At 42.5% G+C, this 20,042-nt stretch overlaps 2 protein-coding genes across 3 annotated transcripts in view; both read left to right on the top strand.

Annotated features, from left to right (window-relative positions):
• Nucleotides 1–139: 139 nt before the first annotated feature.
• sdr42e1 (short chain dehydrogenase/reductase family 42E, member 1) lies at nt 140–3,787 on the top strand. 2 transcript variants are annotated; one of them, XM_035740092.2, is made up of 3 exons: nt 140–284; nt 668–733; nt 1,353–3,787. In XM_035740092.2, the coding sequence occupies exons 2-3, from the start codon at nt 672–674 to the stop codon at nt 2,449–2,451; spliced, it is 1,161 nt and encodes a 386-aa protein (XP_035595985.1). In that variant the 5' UTR covers nt 140–284; nt 668–671; the 3' UTR covers nt 2,452–3,787. The 2 variants fall into 2 exon arrangements, with proteins under 2 accessions (XP_035595985.1, XP_035595995.1); XM_035740102.2 differs by lacking the exon at nt 140–284 and adding an exon at nt 318–565.
• A 426-nt stretch (nt 3,788–4,213) lies between these two features.
• wtip (WT1 interacting protein) overlaps nt 4,214–20,042 on the top strand; it is a 43,280-nt gene continuing 27,451 nt past the window's right edge. Inside the window, 1 exon segment of the mRNA XM_052484564.1 lies at nt 4,214–6,368. Coding sequence (XP_052340524.1) covers nt 4,853–6,368 — 1,516 coding nt within the window. The 5' untranslated portion in view covers nt 4,214–4,852.

The raw sequence follows: 20,042 nt of genomic DNA, 5'->3' as shown, positions 1-20,042 counted from the left end.
AGGGTTAGGGTTTGACCGAAAAGGACGTCATTGTAATTAAGAATGTTCTTAACTGAATAAAGGTCAAATAAAAAAATGTTTAAAAAAAGCTCTAATTCTCTGTCAATAAAGAGGATTTACCTACCACGACAAAAGTGTAAAGTAGGAAGTTTGCGTAGCCCATGCACTGACAAGTCATGAAACCGCTCGCAATTCCTTCCAAGAATTGCACTAGCTCCGCCCAAGGAAGTTGTTTGTAAGCCTGTCTCACCGCAACGATAAGGTTACTACGTTATAACGCCAAGGTAAAAGCCTGTTTTTCAATTGAAATTAAAGTGTTTGATGTTCAATAGCCTCGATCACAGCCTGTAGACCAGTAAAATATGTCAGCGATCTGATTGATACGGTACAGGTTTACACAACTGTCATTGTCGTACTCTTATGTAGCTAAACTAGTTTGCATCAGATGTTGCGTCATGAAGCTAATGTAGCCAAACGTCAAGGTAGCACTATCAAGTAATAGGTCACAATCTTACAAGTATGGCTACTGTAGACGTGATGAGGTTGCAAGTTGTTATACATTTCGGTACGTGTCTCTTTTACAAATTCAATGTGTTAATTCATGCTCTCTCTGAAGGTACTGTGTGGTGTTATTTCAAACACAATGACCTTCATGTTTTATTTTCAGTGAAATGGAAAAGGCGCGAAAATGCACGTTTTTGATTACCGGTGGCAGTGGATATTTTGGTTTCCGGTAAGCCCATCAAAATATACATATTTTACATTGTTGCCTGTACATAGTCTTCATCTCATCAATGCAGAAGAGAACTTCTACATTACCAAGTGAATGTGCAAAATAATTCGGTAACGGTAGTTCTAAACCCCACTAGGGGGAGTTATCATACCAGTTATTCAAATGATGTTATTCACTATTGTTTATTTATTCTGTGTTACATACTAAAGTGGCAGAACCTTATCACCCCATCAATTGAATCCCTGCTAACAACAAATTGTTGTGACTTAATAATGGTAGCTTAATAAGCCGTGCTTAATTTGGACAGGAGCTCACCGGAGCTGAGTACCAGCACCTCAAATGTTCTACTGCTTAAGCTCCTGTTCCTTTTATAGAATATGAGCTCAAAAGTATTGTGGAGCTCCTGCACCTAAATATAAACAGTACTGCCACCCAAAATAACTATTTGCACCTATTTCAGTCAAAGTCAAGCACTGTTCATAAGTAGGCTAATGACTTTCCTATTTCGTTTTTAATGTTGAACTGAACATTCCTTGAATATCCCTCACTACATGTGAAAGGTTTCCCTATACCCAATATTCCAGATTAACAGGATCACTCTATTCTTCATTTCTTACAGCCTTGCCTGCTCACTACATAAAAAGGGAGCTAAAGTCATTCTGTTTGATATGAGCCCACCCAGCCTAGAGGTTCCAGAGGGCATTGTGTTCCTAAAGGGAGATATTCGTGAATATGCTCAGGTGGAGAAGGCGGTCACTGGCATGGACTGTGTTTTCCACATCGCCTCCTATGGCATGTCTGGCAGGGAGCAGCTGAACAGGAAGCTGATTGAAGAGGTAAATGTCCAGGGCACAGAGCATGTCCTCAGGGCCTGTGTAGAGGCTGGAGTCTCCAGGCTCATCTACACTAGCACCTTCAACGTAGTGTTCGGAGGCCAAGTCATTGAGGGTGGTGACGAAAGCCTCCCCTACCTACCTCTCCATCTCCACCCTGACCACTACTCCAGAACCAAGTCGGTAGCTGAGATGGCCGTGATGAAAGCTAGTGGTACAGAGCTGAAAGATGGGACAGGTGTGTTGAGGGCCTGTGCTCTGCGTCCAGCCGGTATATACGGGCCTGGCGAGCAGAGGCACCTGCCCAGGATCGTTGGGTACATAGAGAAGGGGATATTCAGGTTTGTGTATGGAGATCCAAGAAGTTTAGTGGAGTTTGTCCATGTAGACAACCTGGTGTCTGCACACGAACTGGCTGCAGAGGCTCTGATGTCAGAGCACCAGCACCTCTCTGCTGGACAGGCATACTTCATCTCAGATGGAAGACCTGTCAACAACTTTGAGTTCTTCAGACCTCTGGTGGAGGGTTTGGGTTACTCTTTCCCCAAACTACGTCTACCCCTCTCTCTCATTTACTTTGTTGCATTCCTCACTGAGATGATTCACCATCTCATCGGCCCAATCTATAACTTCCAGCCTCTGCTCACACGCACAGAGGTGTATAAGACCGGAGTGACTCATTACTTCAGCATGGCGAAGGCCAAGGCCGAGCTGGGTTATGAGCCCCAGGAGTATAACCTGGAGGAGGTTGTGCAGTGGTTCAAGAGTAGAGGTCACGGAAGAAAACCTAGGGGTTCACGTCTCCAGCGACTGATACTAGATGGTCTTCTATTAGCAGCTCTAGTAGCTCTGGCCCTTTCATACCTCCCAGTGGTTGGCAGTTAATCAGCAGGCAGTAATAAAGTGATACATCTCAATGGCACATTTTAAATGTTGAAACTTGTGCTATACTAGTGGTGATGGATTGTTTAGTTTTCCCTTTATTAATTACAATGTTGGCAATTTGTAAAATAAATAAATAAATAATAATATTATTAACCTGGAGTAGACCTGTTCAAATTAAAGACCACATACCCTTGTCTTAATAAATTACCATGATTGTGTTTTGTGTAAATTCCAACAATGGGGGTGACCGGTATCCTAGTGGTTAGAGCGTTGGGCCAGTAACCGAAAGGTTGCTAGATCGAATCCCGACCTGAATCCCGAATCTGTCATTCTGCCCCTGAACAAGGCAGTTAACCCACTGTTCCCCGGTAGGCCGTCATTGTAAATAAGAATTTGTTCTTTACTGACTTGCCTAGTTAAATAAAATAAAAATATATACCTAGTTAGATATACTAACTTTCTCTAAACTTGATTATGCATAAGAGACATCTCTTGGTGCAGATGTCTATTGGTACAAACAAAATTTGGTCCCACTTTAAATGAAGTACAACTTATAAAGCATACATAAAGACTTCATAAGCACTACATAAATGCTTAAATAATCATCTATAACTATATGTCATAAAGAGTGACAACCATTCCCACTGTAGGGTGAATTGCCAAATGTAACAACACACCATTTAATCCGTTTTTTATTTATTTTAAAATGTAACCTTTATTTAACTACGCAAGTCAGTTAGGAACAAATTCTTATTTACAATGATGGCCTATTTACAATGACATCACAATGACATTTCCTATAAGGGAAAGAACAACAGATGTTTACCTTGTCAGCTCGGTTACTGGCCCAATGCTTTAACCACTAGGCTACCTGCCGCCCTGATGACATACGGTTAAAGATGATTTGTGACGCATTTATGTAGTGCTTATGAAGCCTTTATGTATGCTATACAAAACCCTTTATAAGTTGTACTTCATTTAAAGTGGGACCCAACATTTACATTGGTTTTGTTTTTACATCTCATTTGAAGATGGTAATGAGAAATATGACGGACAATGTATTGATGTTTAACACAATACTTTATGCATTTTTTTTATACTGTACAACTTTGAAATGTTTCATGGTGACCAACAGATCTTTTGTCAGTGTGTGATATCTTTTATCAGACGTGCTGCTGAATTCCTAACCTTTCTGGTTGTTTTGTGACCAAATCCTAATGGGGATCAATAATTTGTTGGTATCTGTAATAACATTTCCTATAGGGGATATTTTTCTTTATTTTAGTTGGATAATGGTATCGTAATATTATTGAATAAAATTACACGACTGACTTGATTTGTGATTTGTGTTTGTAATGATTTGCACAAAGTAATAGGCTAACTTCATAAAAAAAGTGGGGACAAGTCTCAGCTTAATCATCACACATTATATAAACTTTTTTGTAACTTATAAAACATCAATGTTTTTGAGAGAATGCAATATTTTGCTGTCAAGAACAAAATCATAAATGCGAGTCATGCGACAAATAAGAGATGCATAATCTTGGTGGCAAAAGCCCTTTGTTGATAGACAGAAGAGAAGCCTTCCCTGCATTCGGCATTTAAACTGTGATACATTGTGTCCAGCACTTAAACTTTGATAAGTGTCCTTCCTGCATGCTCTAGAAACCATCCATTCTAAAAACAGTGAAGCTGTTTCTGTCCCGAAACCGAAAAGGGCAAAGGAAGTTGGGCCAGGTGAGACTGGTCCTTTGTGCAGTTTTTTTAAGGCTGAGATGAATACAGCCGTACTCTCTAGGGAGTATTCTTTTTTCAAATTTAGGCACCCCCTTGCTGAGTTGGTCGCAATCATTGTTTCGCTCCAGCATTAACCACATTCCAGAGAGGCGGAGTGCACCCCGTCCACTTCCTCGCATTCCTTCTCCAAAAACGAGTCCCCTGCGCTAAATTGTGTTTAAAATGGGTTTTGGCGCACTCTTGTCTCTTTTAATATGTAAGATGTGGCTGTTAGTGGTGCATTGCAATATTTTCTCGACCTCAAATTGAAATGTGAGGCTCTTTTGGAAAACTGGAGAAAAACTTGACAAGGGAAAATTCCTCCGCGCAGCGCGCCATTGACTGTAAAGATCTTTCAATTTAACACAAACTGAAGTTGACAAATGTATCCTGACGTTGAAACTTTGTGATACGGGTTTATGTTTTCGAAGAAAAAGATCATGCAACGCTTCGAGATTTCCAAGCACACTGGCTGTTCAGCAAACAGGCGACGATGCCTGGATTGAGCCTGCGTTTTGTTATGATTTCCAAGTGAAATGCAATTACTGCTATCTCTCACTCCGTAGTCGGTTTGTGGACTAGTGCGCTCTTTCTCTGAACTTGTTCGTCGGCTCCGGAGCAAACCATGGATCACTATGAGGAAGATTTGGGACTCCGGGCGAGTAAATTAATGGAGGACCTTTCCTTATATGAAGCATACAAGGATGGAATGTACAGTTTAAGGAGGGACATGGTTATCAACCCCGATTTGGATTTTTCGTCACCAACGATACCCGAGCAGAAAAGTACGACAATGAATGGCAACTCTGTGCCTCAGCAACAGACACACACCGTTGAGAATTACATGACTGGGAATAAAGTGTACACTGCGGCTCCCGTGCGCCCCGTGAATGGCAACAGAGCCGTTCTTGTGGATTATTGCACCCCTCAAAGAGACATAGTTTATCCTAATGAAGATAGCTATTGCACCAAATCCGAAATTGCTTTGCCGTGTTATAGCGGCGCGTCCGAGCGACACAGGAGGTACTCCTTGGAGGTGCTGGGGCATAGGTACAGCACTGGTAGCGCGTACGATGGAGTGGTTTTGAACAAGCCAGTACCTTCACCTGGCAACAGATGCAACAGTATATGTGTTACCACCAACCACGACGGCAGATACAATGCAACCAGCCCGCGGTCCAGTTTCGTATCCTCCCTCTCCTCCCAGGAGCAAAGCAAACATGCAAGCCCGAGGTCGAGCATCAGTAGCCCGCGCACGAGTCTGGTGGTACCCGGGCAAGACAAGTACACTAGTCCCAGGTCCAGTCTGGTACACTGTGAAGGGAGCAGTGCCCTCAGCCCCCGGTCTAGCTATGCAAGTACAGCCAGCGACACAAGTAAACATTCCAGCCCAAGGGCCAGTCTGAACAGCTATGACTGCTGCAGTAAACCCAGCAGTAACCGCACCAGCGGCATCAGTATGGGCTACGACCAAAGGCACATCAGCCCCAGGTCCAGCACAGCGAGCCAGTATTCTTGTACCACCAGTCCACGCTCTAGCTATTCAGATTCGCGTTACATGCTTGTGGAGAACCATGATCTGGAGGGTGCAGTTTTGCATGGCATGCCGGTGGCCAGTCCCCGGTCAAGCATCTGCAGCCAGGACGGGTGCGCAAGACCCGGGACAATAGCTAACTGCGTCGTTAGTCCCCGGTCCAGTATCTCCAGTCACAGTTCCAGAAGTTCCCAGAGCTCCAGGGGATCTATGAGCACGTACCCTGATCTCCAACTGCCTTCACCCAGGTCCTCAATGCTGGGGACTGGTTTGCAGGAGGACATACTAACACAAGATTGTGGCGATACCAACGGTGTTCATAGTCGTATCCATCTCCAAGCGCTCTCTGGGATGCCAGAGGCCCTGCCACAGCATGCACCACAACAGTCAACCCAGGCAGGGATGAACACAGAGGTGCCCGCTGGATCACCATCTTCTTCCTATGGGCTCCATACGAAAACTCCAGCCTCAGGGCAGAGGTTTAAACTACCTTACCAGGTGACCCCATGCCGGGAAAGTGGCCCAAGCCAAGCAGAAAGGAGTCTGGAAGCACTCACCTTGGAGCTGGAGAAGGAGTTAGAAATGCACATGAAAAAAGAATACTTTGGTAAGTGTAACTCCTCTTATGAACACTGTTGATTATGAGGAACACTATGAGAGTGCAATGAAGTGAGAATAAAGCTTTAAAGTAGAAAAACAAAAAATGAAATGAAACAATATTTTGATTGATCTTGGTATATCTTTTTTTTAGACTACTTGTAAACTTATGACAGCTCCCTAAACATGTCTCAATAAGAACTAGGCTATTCTTACACAAAGTCAAATGAATTAGTCAGGTAAAAATGTAAAAGGGCCAGACTACATCCTCCACATTCCATGTGTTTGGTGGTCTGATAATAACCCTCATGGTTATGAACTTGAACTCTGGTGCCCTGTGGTCCATACATGTGTGAAAGATAAGTCAATTGATGGGCTTCACTGGGTTACTTCATCTTCAGCTGGGTCACTAACCTCATTATAGCTGAGCACATGTTCATTGGCACAACACAGGTCAGGCCATGGAGATTTGGAAACATTTTCAATTATAACACCTAATTTTATTGCTTGAAACAAACATCTCATCACCTGTTCTAGTTGATTTACCTAATACATATTTTCCCTGTGATAATGTGTTTACACTGAAGATAATTTGAGTTCATTTGAAGCATGGGCTTTAACTTAGAGCGCAGCGCAGTGCAAAAACTAAACATACATTTTTCAAGTTTAAGAATATTATCTTCACATTACATTTTGTGTTGTCATAATATTTGGTGTGTTTGGTATCGTGGGAGGCTGAGGCGGCGTTAGGCTAACTGGAGCATTAACTGAGTGATCAGGCCCATTTTGTCCATGGAGCCGGCTGATTGGTCAAACGGTGTTGTGGCCTGGCCACAGCAGCCCTGCCACTGATCAGTCAGAACTGGCTGGTGACGCCTGAGGTAGCCCTTTGCCTCAAGTCCTTGGGTGTTTTGTGAGGTGAGGTGGGGGGTGGGGGGATTCTGTCCAGAGAGTTACTGGGGATCCTTTTCATTATAAAATCACAGTCCTGATCTCCATCTCTGTACCTTGCACAGCAAGTGTAATAACAATAGCGTAAGAACATAGTAATAACAGCCTAACTACATTACCTATTGACATAACAGGGATTTTCTTATGTGTAACAAGTCAGGTGTTATTAATTGTTGTTACTCATGTTACTACAAAGCAGCTATTTTGTAGTGCTAAGTAAATCCATTGTTTACTATTCCAGTGTAGTTGTGGAGCTTGTAACGTTTGTCTGTTTAATCGTCATACTGTAGTTAAAAGGGGCCGTTATACACGACTTCAGCCTAGCTTCACTGAGCTTTGTTGTCATCTCATCTAGTGGCTGGTTGCAACCTTAACAACTAACATGTATTCTATAATGCCAACAACGACTCCCTCTGTGGCAGATAAGAGTGGCTTTTGCAGGGAAATACACATTTCTGTTTTGGCAGAGCTAACGTTTACACAGCGCTGAGTGGGGCTGAATAGAACCTTCTGTTCTGTCCCAGGGAGCGAGTAGATACCCTTCAGTGATTCAGTGGTCTTGCTGTTTGGTGAAAACGCCCGGCAAGTCGGACACTGCAGTGGGCATTCTCTGGAAGACTTCTCTCTGCCGTTTCTCTCTGTGCATTCCATAAGATAGATTTTTTTTGTTCCTTTTTTCTCCATGAGTGTGCTGAGCTGAAACTTTTTGCAACATATTCCCTCCCTGAGACTTGAAATCATTGTTTTTGAAGGGGTAAACTCTCCCCTCCCACAGGAAAAGAAGGGAGAATCTATTCACCTATTGAATGTGCTGATGGACAAATGGCTGCAGTCTGAGAACAGAACAGTGGTTTGATTTTGTTTTCCTCCAGTGCGCTAGCTGGCTCAGAGTGACGCTGAGACGGCTGTTCATTTGTCACAGAGGAGCAGGTGAGAGCTGTAGAATGTAGCAGACAGAAGCCCCTCACAGTACGCTGGGCCAAGAGAGAGAGAGAGAGCCAGCTCTGTTTCCATGGCGACAGTGGAGAAATTGATCGCCCGGGCTTTGAGGTCTGTGCTGTCACACTGCGTTGCTCTGCTCTGTGCTCTGCCTCACTGCAGGCCCCTGTGTGGCCTCTGTTTGTTGTGGTGGCGAAGGAGCTGTGAATCAACAGCTGGCCCGGGACAGACCAGCATTGAGGCCTCCAGAGCAGAGCCGCCCCGCCCCTGGCTCGCCCCCGCCCAGACCCCCCCACGAAGCCCTTCATTAACCAGCCAGTGGGGAGTCGGGCAGCACCAGACACTTGGCACACGATCTTGGCACGCAGGCCAGACATGGCGGTCGGGGGTCAAGTCTGATCACCTGCTCAGAATAATAATGACGGTATAGTAATGCTACATGGTTGACTCAGAAAGGGTTTGGTCAACTTTTACCATGTTGGTGGTGGTGTCAGTCACCCCAACTCTCAACTCTCGCTGCGGCCGCTCTGGAGGGCAGTCTGAGCTACAATGTATGGCTTAGAGCTAAATGGAGCAGATACAATTGCTCTTTTGACAAATACACTTATGAATACACAAAACAAATAGGCAGCTAAATGTTTTAGGATCATTGGTAACTCTTGTGTCAGTTGATACGTGAACATAGCTCACATTAAGGATACATGTTCATGATGCATTAGCTTAATCACAAATTCACTCTCATTAGTGAAGTGTGAGTATTTTTTTAGCTCCCTATCATGAATATGGGAAGTGTTTAGAATGATGCCATTACCATTCCAACAACAGACCATGAGTAGAGAGAACACACACACTGTCCCTGGCCTGCCTGAACAACAACAGAACACAGCATAATCACTTAAATATTGTGAGAGATTTTCAGACACAGTTTCTGCCTCATTTCCAGTTTCATGCCATTTCTCTAACATCTAGGTTTGGGACAAACATTGCAGGTACATCAACACAATGATTTCAAGTACACAAACAAATTGAATGTTACTATTTCTTATTAGTTCCATTCTTGCTTATGTAGCCTAATAGTGTATTTCACATGTCCCCAACAGTGGTGTACTGCTATTTTTAGGTGAGGGAGCGCCAAAATATAAATGTAAATTACATCATTATTTACTCAATCAAAGTTTGTACCGACAGATGTAGCCAATTGAATAGCCTATCATTATAGAATATGCATAAAATACATTCTACAATTGCAACATCTGCCTTTGCCTAACCATATGGTCCAAATAAAATGTTATATTTTTAATGCTCTCAAACCAAAGTTATAGGCATAGGCTACCTCATTTCAAATAGGCCATCATCACTGTCCATCATGAATGTTTATTCTTCACATTTTGCAGCTGAAACGTCCAAACTGCATCTCCATGCCAATCATTTGTTTGATTTCATTCAGTTTCCTGGGAATATGGTATTAGAGCTTTTTGAATTAGCCTACTGTTTTATGAGCCAATTAGAGTAGATTGTGATAACAAACTATTAGCCTACTGTTTTATGAGCCAATTAGAGTAGATTGTGATAGCAAACTATTAGCCTACTGTTTTATGAGCCAATTAGAGTAGATTGTTACAACAAACTATTAGCCTACTGTTTTATGAGCCAATTAGAGTAGATTGTGATAACAAACTATTAGCCTACTGTTTTATGAGCCAATTAGAGTAGATTGTGATAACAAACTATTAGCCTACTGTTTTATGAGCCAATTAGAGTAGATTGTGGTAACAAACTATTAGCCTACTGTTTTATGAGCCAATTAGAGTAGATTGTGATAACAAACTATTAGCCTACTGTTTTATGAGCCAATTAGAGTAGATTGTGGTAACAAACTATTAGCCTACTGTTTTATGAGCCAATTAGAGTAGATTGTGATAACAAATTATTAGCCTACTGTTTTATGAGCCAATTAGAGTAGATTGTGATAACAAACTATTAGCCTACTGTTTTATGAGCGAATTAGTGTAGATTGTGATAACAAACCATTAGCCTTTGTTTCAATCACAGGGTATATCCTGCCTAGTGGCGTGCACTGCTGAGTTGGCACATGTCAATTTCTTTTGGACTATTCAGCTTCCGATAACCATCCTAAAATGTCATTAGAAATGAGGAGGTGTTTTTGGTGTAACAATAACATTGTAGGCTTATTACTATGCTATAATATATAGTTTTGTTATGTGAAATTGCTAGACATGGATTCAGCTTTGTTCTAACTTTACTAAACGAGGATCGTTGTGTGAAGTGATAGTCTTCTATTTGTAATAATAGTAATAAGTGATGAGTATGACTATTCGGTGTTGGCAAAAGATCTTGATGAGATTTAATTTTAAGCAATTGGAGTGCTCTTTGTAGTGTTGAAAGGAAAATGCCAGGAGCGCACAATGATCTTAAAGTAGTTAAACCAGCTTGTGGTGCTGAAGGATAGCTCCTCCATTTGGCCAGTTCAGGAAGAATACTAAGTGGTATAGCGATTTGGTTATAGACTAATGTAAAACAAATACACTGCTCAAAAAAATAAAGGGAACACTGAAACAACACAATGTAACTCCAAGTCAATCACACTTCTGTGAAATCAAACTGTCCACTTAGGAAGCAACACTGATTGACAATAAATGTCACATGCTGTTGTGCAAATGGAATAGACAACAGGTGGAAATTATAGGCAATTAGCAAGACACCCACAATAAAGGAGTGGTTATGCGGTTGGTGACCACAGACCACTTCTCAGTTCCTATGCTTCCTGGCTGATGTTTTGGTCACTTTTGAATGCTGGCGGTGCTTTCACTCTAGTGGTAGCATAAGACGGAGTCTACAACCCACACAAGTGGCTCAGGTAGTGCAGCTCATCCAGGATGGCACATCAAAGCGAGCTGTGGCAAGAAGGTTTGCTGTGTCTGTCAGCATAGTGTCCAGAGCATGGAGGCGCTACCAGGAGACAGGCCAGTACATCAGGAGATGTGGAGGAGGCGGTAGGAGGGCAACAACCCAGCAGCAGGACCGCTACCTCCGCCTTTGTGCCCTATGTCCACAGGTGGGGGTTGTGCTTACAGCCCAACACCGTGCAGGACGTTTGGCATTTGCCAGAGAACACCAAGATTGGCAAATTCGCCACTGGCGCCCTGTGCTCTTCACAAATGAAAGCAGGTTCACACTGAGCACATGTGACAGACGTGACAGAGTCTGGAGACGCAGTGGAGAACGTTCTGCTGCCTGCAACATCCTCCAGCATGACCGGTTTGGCGGTGGGTCAGTCATGGTGTGGGGTGGCATTTCTTTGGGGGGCCGCACAGCCCTCCATGTGCTCGCCAGAGGTAGCCTGACTGCCATTAGGTACCGAGATGAGATCCTCAGACCCCTTGTGAGACCATATGCTGGTGCGGTTGGCCCTGGGTTCCTCCTAATGCAAGACAATGCTAGACCTCATGTGGCGGGAGTGTATCAGCAGTTCCTGCAAGAGGAAGGCATTGATGCTATGGACTGGCCCGCCCTTTCCCCAGACCTGAATCCAATTGAGCACATCTGGGTCATCATGTCTCGCTCCATCCACCAATGCCACGTTGCACCACAGACTGTCCAGGAGTTGGCAGATGCTTTAGTGCACACACACAGCTTATAGTTCTTTATCATTCTCACCACCAGAGAGAAGGAAGGGAACAAACCACCATTTTCCTACCTCTAGGCTGCTATACATATTTATTTGGTTTGTCATTCTATTGTTTTTCATTGAATTTTTGTGGTAATGAAGTATAATTTATTTCGAATTTATCCGAATTTATCTTCCAGAAATAGTTTTACCATCTGCGTGTATTTTCAAATTGAAAAAAGTGAGGGAGCGCCATTCCTTCACACTCCGGCAGTACTACACCCCTGGTCCCCAAAGGTGTGGAACTCTCTGAGTTATGGGCAGCATCACTGAGTGTGCTACAGTAGTTTTGGAATTGTTAGTTAGATTACTTGTTGGTTATTACTGCATTGTCGGAACTAGAAGCACAAGCATTTCGCTACACTCGCATTAACATCTGCTAACCATGTGTATGTGACAAATACAATTTTATTTGATTTGATTTGACGATGAAGGGCAATGATCTTTCTTCTCCAGATGCGTCCAGTGGTGTTGTCCTGTCCTGAGCACACTGGACATAATGTACCCACGGTGGAGGCACCAGACACTTGGTGATCTGCTTTAAATTAACAACAAATTAGACTTTTCCTGCTCAGTCCCTCTCTCTCCCTAACCCACTCCCTAGTCCCTTCAGTCATGTAAACACTGTCCACATCTGTTTTAGAGGACCTTTTAGGCTTAACAGCAACATTTATGGGAAATCATCTCAAGTCAACTTGGCTCAAAATACCATGAACTTTTCCTTAGCTTGTTGCAAGTTCCCTATTCTGTTCAGTTTTTCTTGTACCTGGCGGTGTGCACATGGACATGTACCTGGAGATCTGCACATGGACATGTACCTGGAGGTCTGCACATGGACATGTGACTGGCGGTGTGCACATGGACATGTACCTGGCGGTGTGCACATGGACATGTACCTGGCGGTGTGCACATGGACATGTACCTGGAGGTCTGCACATGGACATGTGACTGGCGGTGTGCACATGGACATGTACCTGGCGGTGTGCACATGGACATGCACCTGGCGGTGTGCACATGGACATGGTCCATTGTTTTGTTTACAATTCTGACTGAAGCTCCAGCAGGATTGTACTATAGAAGTACAGTGGAAATAAGCAAAGCCTTAAACTTCAGTGGAAATAAAGTATAGTGGAAAATAAACAAAGGCAGAGAGAGAGGACAGGATTGGGGCAGTTGCTCCTATGAGTATTCAGACGATATCAGTTCAACAAAGCCTCTAAGAATGTTGCTCTATCCTACCTCATTGTCAGCATATTCCCCTGTAAACATCTCAGCACCGCTATCTGTCTCGTAGTCAGATACCGTAGTAGACAGAGGAGGCTTCAGGCAAGTGCATGAGTCTGGAATGCAGCAGAATGTGACTGAGATAGCTGGAGGAGACCTTGGTCTGTAGAATGCACAATAAACTGTGTGTGTGTGGGGGGGGGTTATGATAATGACCTGCTTAGCAGAGATATCGTCAAGTGGTGGGAGTCCACATTCCCTCCAAATCAACCACCTCACTATAACACATTTCAGCTCTACTCCCTGGGAGCACTTGGGCCTTGCACTCAAAGTTCAGACACTTCGAGATCAGAAAGCACAGATAGCCTTTGCCTTGTAAACCTTGTGAAGACTTGTCACTGCTAGCTTCACATTTCTCCAGCCTGTATCACCTAGGAACAGCCATCTTTTCAAAGCAGAGCAGAAGAGGTGCAAGTGTGGTACAGATGGTATAATAGAGGTGCCATTACATTTTCAGGACCTGCCATTATCAGTGCAGATTCATGTGTTTAAATTGTATGGCAGCCAACAGTTTGTCCACACTGTTCATGGAATTGTTCAATGCCAATGCCCCAATTATGGGAAAAACTAAAACATGTTCAGAAATATTCCTGGATGTTCTGGAACAGTGGGGGAGTATTTAAAGACCATTAGCAGTGAGATACAGGGACATTAGCAGACCAGACCAGACTAGAGTAGTATGCTGGGCTTGGAGTTTGGAGGTAGTACAGATCGACCAGCAGCCTTGGCGTAATCAAGAGAGTCTAACTGCTGTCAACTGAGGCAATGCAGATTATAATCAATGACCACGTTTACATTATATATATATATATGTACAGTGGGGCAAAAAAGTATTTAGTCAGCCACCAATTGTGCAAGTTCTCCAACTTAAAAAGATGAGAGAGGCCTGTAATTTTCATCATAGGTACACTTCAACTATGAATGAGAAGAAAAAACATCCAGAAAATCACATTGTTGGATTTTTAATGAATTTATTTGCAAATTATGGTGGAAAATAAGAATTTGGTCAATAACAAAAGTTTATCTCAATACTTTGTTATATACCCTTTGTTGGCAATGACAGAGGACAAACGTTTTCTGTAAGTATTCACAAGGTTTTCACACACTGTTGCTGGTATTTTGGCCCATTCCTCCATGCAGATCTAGAGCAGTGATGTTTTGGGGCTGTTGCTGGGCAACACGGACTTTCAACTCCCTCCAAAGATTTTCTTTGGGGTTGAGATCTGGAGACTGGCTAGGCCACTCCAGGACCTTGAAATGCTTCTTACGAAGCCACTCCTTCGTTGCCTGTGCGGTGTGTTTGGGATCATTGTCATGCTGAAAGACCCAGCCACGTTTCATCTTCAATGCCCTTGCTGATGGAAGGAGGGTTTCACTCAAAAGCTCACGATACATGGCCCCATTAATTCTTTCCTTTACACAGATCAGTCGTCCTGGTCCCTTTGCAGAGAAACAGCCCCAAAGCATGATGTTTCCACCCCCATGCTTCACAGTAGGTATGGTGTTCTTTGGATGCAACTCAGCATTCTTTGTCCTTCAAACACGACGAGTTGAGTTTTTACCAAAAAGTTATATTTTGGTTTGATCTGACCATATGGCATTATCCCAATCTTCTTCTGGATCATCCAAATGCTCTCTAGCAAACTTCAGACGGGCCTGGACATGTACTGGCTTAAGCAGGGGGACACGTCTGGCACTGCAGGATTTGAGTCCCTGGCGGCGTAGTGTGTTACTGATGGTAGGCTTTGTTACTTTAGTCCCAGCTCTCTGCAGGTCATTCACTAGGTCCCCCCGTGTGGCTCTGGGATTTTTGCTCACCGTTCTTGTGATTATTTTGACCCCACGGAGTGAGATCTTGCGTGGAACCCCAGATCGAGGGAGATTATCAGTGGTTTTATATGTCTTCCATTTCCTAATAATTGCTCCCACAGTTGATTTCTTCAAACCAAGCTGCTTATCTATTGCAGATTCAGTCTTCCCAGCCTGGTGCAGGTCTACAATTTTGTTTCTGGTGTCCTTTGACAGCTCTTTGGTCTTGGCCATAGTGGAGTTTGGAGTGTGACTGTTTGAGGTTGTGGACAGGTGTATTTTATACTGATAACAAGTTCAAACAGGTGCCATTAATACAGGTAACGAGTGGAGGACAGAGGAGCCTCTTAAAGAAGAAATTACAGGTCTGTGAGAGCCAGAAATCTTGCTTGTTTGTAGGTGACCAAATTCTTATTTTCCACCATAATTTGGAAATAAATTCATTAAAAATCCTACAATGTGATTTTCTGGATTTTTTTCCCCCGTTTTGTCTGTCATAGTTGAAGTGTACGTACCTATGATTAAAATTATAGGCCTCTCTCATCTTTTTAAGTGGGAGAACTTGCACAATTGGTGGCTGACTAAATACTTTTTTGCCCCACTGTATACATGAAAGAGAGAGAGAGAGAGAGAGAGAGAGAGAGAGAGAGAGAGAGAGAGAGAGAGAGAGAGAGAGAGAGAGAGAGAGAGAGAGAGAGAGAGAGAGAGAGAGAGAGAGAGAGAGAGAGAGAGAGAGAGAGACTGTATGTTTTATTGTCACATACACATAGTAGTACGGTTAAGAACCTTGCTGAAGGTTACTGGCCCAATGCTGTGACCGCTAGGCTACCTGCAGCCCTACATGCACACCAATATCCCTGTTTTTGAGTTGACTCATATAAACATCATATCCGTTTACAGTAACCCAAATAAGCTCCTATCCTGGTTTTAAGAAACCCAGATAAGATGCCTGGGATATGCTGATCTTAGACAGGATACTGTGGCATGTAAACATCTTATCCCATTTACTGTTGTTTAAACGGTCTGCGCAGACTCAGTTTCACATAGTATCAGCTTTGAAGTTCAGATGGGACAAGTTGGGATAGTAATTGAAGTCTGGACACTGACTGTAGTCCTCACAAGTAGCCTATTATAATATTAACTCATGCAGAATTACTTGTTTCTTGCAGTGAAATGATAGACCAAATGTTCATTTTGTCTCTGGAACAGAAATATAATTGTTTTCTTTAATCTTGAGAAAATACGAATGCGCGTTTAGGTACCTGTTGTGCAGCTGAAACATGCAATTTCTTTCTGCGACATAAAAGCTGACAAAATGTCACTTTCAACCATAACAAATATGCTTCCAAGGTGAAATTAATTACTGTCGGAATCATGTAGGATTGTTTTCACAGCTTTTAATTTCCTTAAAACTGGTCAACAAACTCCCCGGTCCATAAATGTCTTTGCTCCGCGAGAGAAGCAGAAATGAAAGAGAACGCTAGCGATGTCAACTAGATTGTTGATAAAGCGTTCATTCTATCGATGTATGACATCATTCTGGTGAGCAATTATTTTTTTAGTGTTCTAGAGCATCAAGGAATGACAGAATAGAAGCTGCGTGTATATAATTATAGACTAACAAAGTTGACTAACGAATAGCCTTCCTAATGTCGGAAATTATAAGCAGAAAAATATCTAAATGAGGGGTACAAACTTTTGGCTAAATTAGCAATATTCTGTTTATTTATGGATACAGGGATACTCGTGGGTGGGAAATCAAAGGTGCATGTAAACAGCTTGTCCTGAATAAATCAAATCAAAGTTTATTTGTCTCATACACAGATTGCAGATGTTAAATCTGGTGCAGCAAAATGTTTTTGTTCCTAGCTCCAGCAGTGCAATAAACAGTAAATACTAATACACAAATAAGAACAAAAGAACAACAAACAAGAGATTAATAAATATAAGCAAAATAAGACCTTCACCAGGATATGAGCTATTATCCGAATACAGTGTGAATGTTAACATTGTCAGAGTGCTTGTGGTTCAAGATCTGGAATCTTCAGAAACACCATGGAACACTCCAATCTGATATCTTGTTCACTTTTAGTAAATCTAACTAGTTCAGGTGCTGGACAGATACACATTTTAAAAAGTCTTCAACTCCCACAGTAGTTTATTGAGACACACAAAACAGACAATATTTCGACCCCACTGGTATCTTTTTCATGTTCACTTTTAGGTTTTTACATAACTACACTTTGCAGTCTTCTGCCTCTCTCATTAAAGGGAATATAGAGGTAATATGGGATCTACCAAATCTGGACAGTAATATTTTATTTTCTTGCGCATGGCCGTTCTATATATTTATTTTGGCCAAGCTGTTGTGATTAAGATGATTCATAGTTTGGCTATTTATTCTTATCAGAGAGAATAGCCCTAATTTTTCCTCTTATCTTTTCTGAGTGCAGGAACAGCGTCACGAGTTTAAGTTGCAATAGGAAATGCCAATATTTGACTTTGGTCCAGTTGAATGACTCTTGTTGAAAGGAAAACATGTAGGCCTAACATTTGGATAGCATTGAGGTACCGTAGTCCTTCATTTTTTACAATTTTATACAGAGTGCGAATTACGAAGGATGAATGAAACATGAGCTCCTCTAAAGGCAACAAAAGTTCACCTTTGGGAGGGTCGTTAAATATTTATAATTTGACGAGATGCTCGCCAACAGCAAGATGCATCCATCTCACCGGAGAAAGCATCCAAGCGAGCAAAACAGCGCCTGTCATACTCTTTTTGGCCAGACAGCATCATATACTGAGACGGAGGGCCTCAGTTTCGCTCGCTCGGATGCTTTCTCCGGTGAGTTAGATTCAACCACTTGCGCATTGAAAAATGATGAAACTTTATTGAAACATTATTTCATATGATTTTTCGTTTTTTATTGTTCACATTTTTGGGTGAAGTATATCTTTCATTGGCATCCATGAATACACACCACTGTAGTAGGCCTAATGACAATTGCTGAATGTCACTATGGTGTTTTTAACAGATGTCTCTTTCCTTTCATGAAAATAACCTGTGCACAGTGCACTGTTTGGATGCTGGAATTATTTTACAGTGAACGATACTCCGCTGCCACAGTTAGTCTACTTTTTGAAGTGATTTGTTTGAAAATCAGATTTAAACATCATTACTGGGTGTGTTCATGCCACATTAAAATGTAATGCATTTTTGTCTTTACTGTTAGGCCAAAAAAAAATGTTGCGTGCACAAGGCTCCCAAGGATGTCACAGTATAATTCGCACTCTGATGTCATAGATGTAAAAAGCAGGGATGGGGTCAATTCGGAATTTAATTAAATTCAAACAATGAATTTGAATTGACCACACCCCACAGGAAGCAGAATTTGAATAGAATTTGATTTGAATTCAAAGCCATTCAACGCAACTCAACTGAGACGTGAACATGAAAGTCTCATTTATTTGGGGTGTGGCTAATTCCAATTCAAGAATTGAATTGGAATTAAGAGCAATTCGCAACTCAATACAAAATTGACCCTAACACAGGTAGCCCTTTAGACTCGTACCCGTATACGGATTGAAAATGGTAGACTTGGACACTGATAAGCACCTGAATTGTAACGGAGTGGCTGTACAGTAATATGCTATACATGACGTCAGAGCTCAGGGTCTCTGTATGGGTTTTAACTGACAACCATTCTGAACTTGAGCACCACTCATGAATAAAGTGTTGTATCTGCAAGAATTCACCTCACCTCTGTCCCAGACTGGTCTTCCCTGTCTGCCTGACCCTGCTGAGACCCCTGTCACCATCTAATCCTCCTAAAATGAGGCATGAGAAAGAATTACCTTGGTGTATATTTATTCATTATATTATCCAAGAATAAAGTCAATGGTTCAATAATTTAAATAACCATTATTGTCACGATCGTCTGAATGAATGTACCAAGGCGCAGCGTACTTAGAGTTCCAAATGTTTAATAAATATGCAACTCACCAAAAACAATACAGAAGCAAACGTGACGTTCTGGGCTGCTCACAGGCAGCTACCCAAAATCAAGATCCCACAAACAACAGGTGGGAAAAGGCTGCCTAAATATGATCCCCAATCAGAGACAACAATAGACAAGTGCCTCGGATTGGGAACCATACCTGGCCAACAAAGAAATAGAAAACATAGATTGTCCACCCTAGTCACACCCTGACCTAACCAAATAGAGAATTAAAAGGATCTCTAAGGTCAGGGCGTGACAATTATTCCCAGATCCCAGACTGTAGCTTTAAACCGCTGTCCTGTAGCTACTGTAGGTCTACCCATCAATTCAAGATGGAACTTTGTGTCATTCACTGAATCTACTGCAAAATTCACCTGAGCTCCATAGACTGGTCTTTCACCATCTGATACCCTGCTAAGACATGATGAGCATGTTGTGTACTGACCGCACTAGAGGGCTGCATTCCCGCAGGATGCATGTGGGATCTGCGGGTCCCCACAGAGATCAGGGCGGCGCGGCCAGCATTTTTCACGCTGCAGGCGGGAGCAGGCGGTCAGATAGACGCCTTTGGGATGAAAATATTTTTGTTGTCTCACAGATTATTTTGATACAGTCCTCTTTCTGCGTGGTATGCGTTAGCCTACCTATTGTATTGAAAGCACATATTTTTTGCATTATTCACACACAGCTTCAACTTCAGTAGACTGTTCCCAACTGTTCCCTTTTAATTGCTACCATGATTATGCGTTTTCATCTTTTTTTCTATAAGAACAGATTTAGCCCTGTCCATATAGGCCAATTCCCACCAGTCTAAGGGGTTAAGATCTGTCAAAAAGAGACAACCTGCTTCTATAGCAGTGTAAGTCCAGCACATATTTTAAATTGGCCTGGCTCTAGAAAGTATCGTTGCCTTGAAATACTGTCAGAATAAATTGGTAGAGAGAGGACTAGATGATGACACTCTTTCTTCATTACTGTCATCATGGGAGGAAGGTGGTGGTGGGGGGGAAGT

The sequence above is a fragment of the Oncorhynchus keta genome, chromosome 2 (genome assembly GCF_023373465.1).
Source record: "Oncorhynchus keta strain PuntledgeMale-10-30-2019 chromosome 2, Oket_V2, whole genome shotgun sequence".
Classification (NCBI taxonomy): domain Eukaryota; kingdom Metazoa; phylum Chordata; class Actinopteri; order Salmoniformes; family Salmonidae; genus Oncorhynchus; species Oncorhynchus keta.
This window is presented reverse-complemented; position numbering and strand designations above follow the sequence as displayed.

Coding starts and splice junctions, on each gene's coding strand:
- sdr42e1 (XM_035740092.2), top strand. CDS start 672: ATGGAAAAGGCGCGAAAATGCACGTTTTTGATTACCGGTGGCAGTGGA. Junction 734..1,352: donor AGTGGATATTTTGGTTTCCG/GTAAGCCCATCA, acceptor CATTTCTTACAG/CCTTGCCTGCTCACTACATA.